Genomic DNA, 6,660 nt, shown 5'->3' on the forward strand with positions numbered 1-6,660 from the left:
GAAGCCCGTCCTGGGGGCGACAGGTAGTCCTCCATTTAGTCTACGTGGCGCTAAGCCCCGGGGGACCCTGACCTTTACAGGGTGGGTCCTTGATCCACCAGCAGAGGCACAGGTGACCCCGCTGATGGCGTTGTAGCTTAAGGAGCTGCTTCACCTTTAGCACAGCCACCCGACTGTGTCAGGGCGGATAGAGGAGATTCAGGTGGTGCTGCCACTATCAATCTGTTTGTCTCTTATTTAGACTTTAAATGATAGCGATGATGACATTTAGCCTCATGGTCTTTCCCAACGAGACTTGACAGCAAACTGATGAATTTATGTTCAAATAATATAAATGTTATTACCTTTATACAATGTAGTCTATTCCCATTTTTCCTTTTATTGTTCCACTTTCATAAAAAATAATGAAACTTTGTTTTTTTACTCAGTTTATTCAAAGAAATACAGTGTGTATAATACAATGTATTATCATCAAGTGAAATGATGCCGTTCAACATGACATTATCCATATAAAACCATTTACCCTTTAAAACATTTTACTTACATTTATTGAAATTACAATATTTACAAATCCATTCAAAGGATTGTCTCTCAGCATGATTTTAATGGACTTAATTGTTCAAATGATCCTGATGGAAGTTATTGTTAAGTGCTGATGTCACATTTTCAAATAATTTTAAGGAGAATCGTATTGTAACAATCAATGTCCGTAGTGCATTTGTAAGATTCTTTTTCAAATTTTGTCACTCATTCCCTGTTTGTCTCATAAGGTGCAAAATGTTTGAGGTTTTTTAGAAGTAAAACTGAGGATAAGAGTGACAGTTCTCCTCCAGCCAGTGAAAATCAAAGACATGCCAGTAATAATGAAGACAACTGCATTTGAACAACTGCATGGAGTCAGTTCTATTACACTCCGAAGAATAGATTAGTTGTCAGTCGCTGTCAACGGGCTCAGAGGACACTGGGCTTCTAGTCGCTGTATGGATGGAGGTCTCTTTGGGGTTTTGGCAGAGGAGGGGATGTCGGTAAACACCACTGATCGGCCATCGGGGCAGAGCAGGACACTGGAGTCCGCCTCACACTTGGTGGTCCTGCTCTGCCATAAGGCCTCAGCAGAACTGGGCCTCATGCCGAGACCCCCAGGAGAGAGAACCTCTGTGTTCACCATCGATGCCTGGCTCATCTTGATCAGCATGTCCAATGACTGCTTACGACTCTCCAACGACGCCTTCATCGCCTTCCTCTCGCTCTCATGCTCCTCTTCCTCTTTCTTCTCATCCAGCTCCTCGTCCTCCTCCTCTGTCTCTGTCCTGTTGTCTTTAAGGCTGCCGTCCTCCCTCATGCCGTGGTCACCAACCAAATCTGTCGAGTCCCTCTTGACCGACAGGTCTAGAGGCCCGTCGCTCTGGCGAGCTGTCCGCTCCAGCGCCTGGTGGATGTGGGAGAGCTCGCTGCGGATTTTGCTCAGGTGTTCCCAGAGGTGGCGCTGGGCAGGAAGGTCCTCCTTCTCCAGGTGGGAGATTTTGCGTTCAGCCTCCTGGTACTCCTGCAAGGCCTTAGAGAGGTCACTGAGGAGAGCAGCCACTGACTCTGAGGCTCCCTCCCCCAGTGTCCGGGCCGCAGTCGGGTCCTGGCTGTTGGTTCCCCCACAGGTAGAAAGAGAGGATGTCGTTTTGTTGGGACTGGTGAGATGATCGTTATACCACAGTTCAGTGGGCCGGGTCGGTAGCTGAGCATCCTGTAAACTGAGGATGGGAGAAATTTAGGGCTTTTCCATTTGTACAGTATATATAACATTTGAGACTACTATAAAACAAATTGAAATAACCCTACAGTTGTAATATTCCCTCTTGCTAATGATGAAAAAGGGCTGATCGTTTTCCTTCTGCTACTTGTTTTACTACTAACAATCATTTTAACAAAATAAGGAAATGTTATGGAAATCTTTACCTTCCATAGAAGTGAAGTTTGTCCGCTGCCATATTAAGAGTTGATGCAGTCTGAATATTCTTCAGCAGGTCCAAAGTGAAACCCCCCATGGCCGGCTTCTTCTCAACAGGTACCTCATGGTTCCCCAGTGGGGCCCCTGTCCTCTTAAGGCCCAAGCTTGCTTTGCCTTCCTTAGCTGTAGCCTGCAGTTTATCCCCCAACCTGTAGCCCTGGTCGGGTGAGTCTCTCTGTGGTGACACCCAGCCAGGATGGGAGACTGCGGCAGCCCCTGGTCGTAAAGCAGGCACTTTCCAAAGATTGACTTTAGGCTGGAAGCCAGACAGGGGATTCGCTTCTAGACTATTTGTGGACGTCTTGAGCGCTTTGCTGGCATCGCTTTGAATGGAGGCCGGTCCGAATGTGTGCTCACACAGGAAGGGGTAGTAGAGACGAGGGGGGATAAGAGCTCTGTCTGCATGGGTGCTGGAGGCTGGGTGCATCAGCTGAGCGGCTGATGCCAGGAAGGGAAGCTGGGCGAGCTGCGCATGGGTCTGGGTGGTGACGCCCGTGGCAGCAGCGGGAATAGCTGAGTTCATGTAGGAGAAGAGGCTGGGGCTGATGGGGTAGCCCACCCCGAGCACTGACAGGTTGAGTCCAGTAGGATCCTGGTAATCCACCAGGTTTGGCGGAGGAGGGTAACAGGGGATTGAAGTACTCACTCGAGGCTGAGCACCTTCAGCTTTGGCCTTAGTGTGGCTGGACGCTAACAGCCGCCACTGTTCCGACAGCAGGCTAGGAGCCGTCAGATATGTCTTGGATAGCTTGTAGTGTTTTAGCTGGGCCTCTACCTCTACTGAGCGTGCTTGTAAAAGCTGATCTTCCAGGGAGAGCATGTCCGCCATCAGAAGCTCTGACTCTGGCTGTTTGATTTTCTTGGCAGCGCACTCTGCAGCGTCTGCTCTGTTGCGGTCACTGGGGCTCTCTTTCGTCAGCCTAGTGACCTGTGGTCCCTCTCCTCGTCCTCCCTCTTCTTCATCTTCTGGTCCATGGCTTTCCCTGTCCTCACCTTCGTCCTCCACGGCCCTTTGTTGCGTTTGACCCTCCTCAATCCCTGCCACCTTCTCTAGCCCATCTTTCCCGGTAGCGTGGTGGCCATGTGCCTGCTGAAAGGGTCGTAGCTGTTCTGGGTGCAGGATGTTGCCCTTTTTATACGGCCAGTCTGACTCTATGAGCAGAGAAAGGGAGTTCTTGCACAGGCTGTACTTCATATGGTTGTACAGGTGGGACTTCTCCATGCAGGTGAATGGGCACTGGAAGCATTTGTAGTTGTAGGGTTTGCCCCATGGCCGGGGAATATAGTGAGGCTTCTTAGGCTTGCGCTCCTTGTGTTTGCTGGCAGACATCACTTTACAAGCATCGTCCTTGGACATGATTGAGTCTTAATATTTATAAAGATTGTGCGATTGTATTAAAATTATGATAATTCAAGATAGACTTTTAGATTGTATATGTTTTGTGCCAGGGTTCATTTCATTGTTTTTTCCTCAGTTTGGTAAGGAAGATGAAAAAGAGCATTTCTTGAACCTGTGAACACACAAGACATTTTTGTATGAATAAAAGCGATAATTTTGAAAACAACAAAGTGACAGATTTTATTTTTTACCTATGTTTTTTTTATTTCACTTCCTCATTTGTTCTGAAAAAAGTAGACAGCTTGCAGAAATGCAGCTCTGTAAGAAATCTAAATATCTGTGCACTGAAGGGTGGTTTATATCATTATGCACATATGTGTATTAGGAAAACACATTTGTTGTCTGCCTGAGCTGAGAGTTGCCACTAACCTAACTGCAGGGAGGCCCACGCTGCTCTGTTCTCACTGTACCTGCCACTACTCATTAGTTCCAGTGCAGCACCAGGCGCTAGCAGGGTCCAGGGCTGGGGGGCAAACGGGGCCGTCACAGGGGACTCTGCACCTGTGCAGGGGGCCCTGCAATACTAACAGGCCTGCTTAAGCTTAGGGCCGGACCCTTGCAGGCGGGCTACAGGCGCAGCGCGGCCAGGCTTAGGGTTGCAGGTATAGAAGGGAGAGGAGTTGGGGGTTTGAGGCCTGGTTCCTAATAAGAGCCTGGCGTCATGCCTATAGGGCGTCATTAGTGCCAGGACTGGGATCTGGGTCAGGACATGGTGCATAAGTTTAACTGCTCTCCTGTCCCATCTTACTACCTCTGCATTTAGAGTTGGGTCATACTTTATTACTCAATAAGCAATAAAATAATGTATAATGAGGGGTCACATTGTAAAGATATATTGTAAAATATTAAAATAAATTATTTTATTAAAAATTATTATATAATATAAATTATTTATACTTTAATTATTATGATGGATGATTATTTTGTAACTTGATGTGTCTTATAAGAAAGCATAAAAACCTCTTGGCTCCAGCAAATAATAATGATGAACATTTTGATTAATTCATTTTTTTTCTCCATTATTTTGTTTTGTCTTTTCTTTTCTGTTTATGAATGTGTAGCAAACAGAAAGAGAGCTATGATTTGCACCTTACGATTTACTCATGTAAACTGTTTACTGTTTACTGCCAATTTCTTTTTTCTCTATAATTTTTTTTTTATTTCTATCCATCGCATATAACTTAATATCTCTCATTATTAAACTTAATATTCTCTATCTCTCTAAATACATATAATTAACACCAATATGTTTTATAATAAATTATAATAATATAATAATGTTTTTCATCTGTTAAATTACAGAAACTTTGTGATCTTTTTATACTTCAAACCAGGCCGTTGGGTGAACCCTGCGGTGAAAGAAGATGTGAGGAGGAGTGTGCTCCTCAATTTAAAACACTCTGCTTTGAGGCTTTTATTTTGTCTTTTTTTTTTTTCCCCCAGGTCATTCAAAGATGAAAGTCTGTGGGATGTTCAGTGTCCAAGCTGAAGTAAAGATAAACTTCACTAACCAATCTTTTTCTGGCTTACTCAGACGGCTCATGACAAAGTTTTGATATAAAGGCCAGTGAAGCAAACACAGGTGATGGATGGCCCGTTATGTTAAGAGACAGCAGACAACCTCATCTATCAAACCCACAGCACGAAGGGCGATGATGAAAGACACAGTGAGTCTAACACAGGATGGCAGGCTGTTGCCAACTGCTCTCCCAATTGGACCTAAGAATTGGCCCGTTTTGTGGCTGACCATTTGATTGGCTCACTTGTCCGCCCCGGGGCTCTGACCTGAGCTTTAAAGTCATAATGGAGCCTAACAGCTGCTGCTACAATCCAATCAATAAAAATCATTTTTACAGTAGATTTTTTTCCTCTTCTGGCCACTGCTATCCGCCCGCCTCTCCACTGACTGTGCACTTTGGCCCCCCGCCTCCCCATATCCAAACCCTGCGGTCTTGTTTCAAGCTTTTAGGGCTGATGATCAAACAAGCCTTACCGCTTGAACATCTATTGTTCCAATTAAAGGAGGTTCACCACACTAAAAGCTTTGACAAGTTACATGCAACAGCAACCACACCACGGACAGCCTGTGGGACGGGCTGTTTGTACAGTACGTAAATGCACATAACAACTGTAACAACAAAATATTGTTAAGCTTTTATAAATTCATACTTTAAGTTTAACACTTTACCTAAGATAGTTGTCAGGATGATGAGTTGGCTGTCTAGAAAAGAATAAAAAGAGACCATAAATGTATTGCCATTAGTCATCTTAATGTCTGTTTTATTTTCAATATAATAACACATGTCCTTCTAACTCAATTTGATATTGCAACCAAACAACTTTTTAAAAACAATACACTTTACTACAAACAAAATACATTTATTGTAAAAGACACAATATTTACTGGCATTTAAATTTGACAGCCAAATATCAGATGATGCTGCAGCTAAGGTTTGATTTTTTTGTTTTTGGTTACAAGAAATGCATTAGAATCACATCATAATGCTATATTGCATATGTAAAATTAGTGGCAATGCAGTGTATATTTTCTACTTCAAAAGTGCATATATGGAAATAAAAACCATTTTATTAAATTGTATGACCACATTCAGTCTTAGAAATTAACAATCAAATTGAATTAAAACTAAAATTGAAAACATATCCTTTTATGTTTCAAAAACAAAGAAATTCCCTTTTTGTACTGACATGCCATAAATTGTATAATAACACCAAAAGCCTTTTCTCAATGCAAAGGCACCATGAACAGCAGGCCTCTCCTTAAGTTACTTTTTAAAATGTCACATAATCTTAACAAACTAACCTGCTTGCATGCCACGAGCTACTTGAAAGTGAAAAATAAATGTATTCATCCGTACCTACAGAGCGTCCCGGTGTGGCTGGCTGTCACTCCTCTGCAGCGGAACTGAGAGGGCAGAGCGTTCCGCTCAAATAGGAGCGCAGGAGCGAGTGTGGAGATATATATTGACTGGGAGCATTGCCCGCAGGCACTACAATACAGCAGCTCCCACCCCTCCCTTCTCCTCCCTGCATCTCCCCCCCCACCACCACCACCCTGCATTATCAAATGTGGTCTCTACCTTACAGCTAGGATGCAATATCAACTTACACAATATTGGCAAAGGTTAGGTTGGTGATGGTTTCTTGTTAAAATGAAGGGTGGAGATGACATTTGTCTGGGTTAATTCCTTCATTATGAGGTCATTGTTATGGTAGTCTTTTGTAATTTTATTTTTTAAAC

At 43.8% G+C, this 6,660-nt stretch overlaps 1 protein-coding gene across 3 annotated transcripts; it reads right to left on the reverse strand.

Annotated features, from left to right (window-relative positions):
- Positions 1 to 415: 415 nt before the first annotated feature.
- Positions 416 to 6,361, reverse strand: prr35 (proline rich 35). Of its 3 annotated transcripts, none has more exons than XM_039787242.1 (4): positions 6,278 to 6,361; positions 5,590 to 5,622; positions 1,951 to 3,513; positions 416 to 1,745 (listed from the first exon to the last, which is right to left on the reverse strand). In XM_039787242.1, exons 3-4 carry the CDS (start codon positions 3,357 to 3,359, stop codon positions 926 to 928), a joined length of 2,229 nt encoding a protein of 742 aa, XP_039643176.1. In that variant the 5' UTR covers positions 3,360 to 3,513; positions 5,590 to 5,622; positions 6,278 to 6,361; the 3' UTR covers positions 416 to 925. The 3 variants fall into 3 exon arrangements, with proteins under 3 accessions (XP_039643176.1, XP_039643177.1, XP_039643178.1); XM_039787243.1 differs by having other exon boundaries at positions 6,282 to 6,351; XM_039787244.1 differs by lacking the exon at positions 5,590 to 5,622 and having other exon boundaries at positions 6,278 to 6,355.
- Positions 6,362 to 6,660: the final 299 nt, after the last annotated feature.

This window comes from Perca fluviatilis, chromosome 21 (genome assembly GCF_010015445.1).
Source record: "Perca fluviatilis chromosome 21, GENO_Pfluv_1.0, whole genome shotgun sequence".
Taxonomy (NCBI): domain Eukaryota; kingdom Metazoa; phylum Chordata; class Actinopteri; order Perciformes; family Percidae; genus Perca; species Perca fluviatilis.

What these genes read in the sequence shown, in the direction of transcription:
- prr35 (XM_039787242.1), bottom strand. Translation starts at nt 3,359, where the DNA reads ATGTCCAAGGACGATGCTTGTAAAGTGATGTCTGCCAGCAAACACAAG. An exon ending in AAACTTCACTTCTATGGAAG is followed by an intron (nt 1,746 to 1,950) that starts GTAAAGATTTCC and finishes TCCCATCCTCAG; the next exon opens with TTTACAGGATGCTCAGCTAC.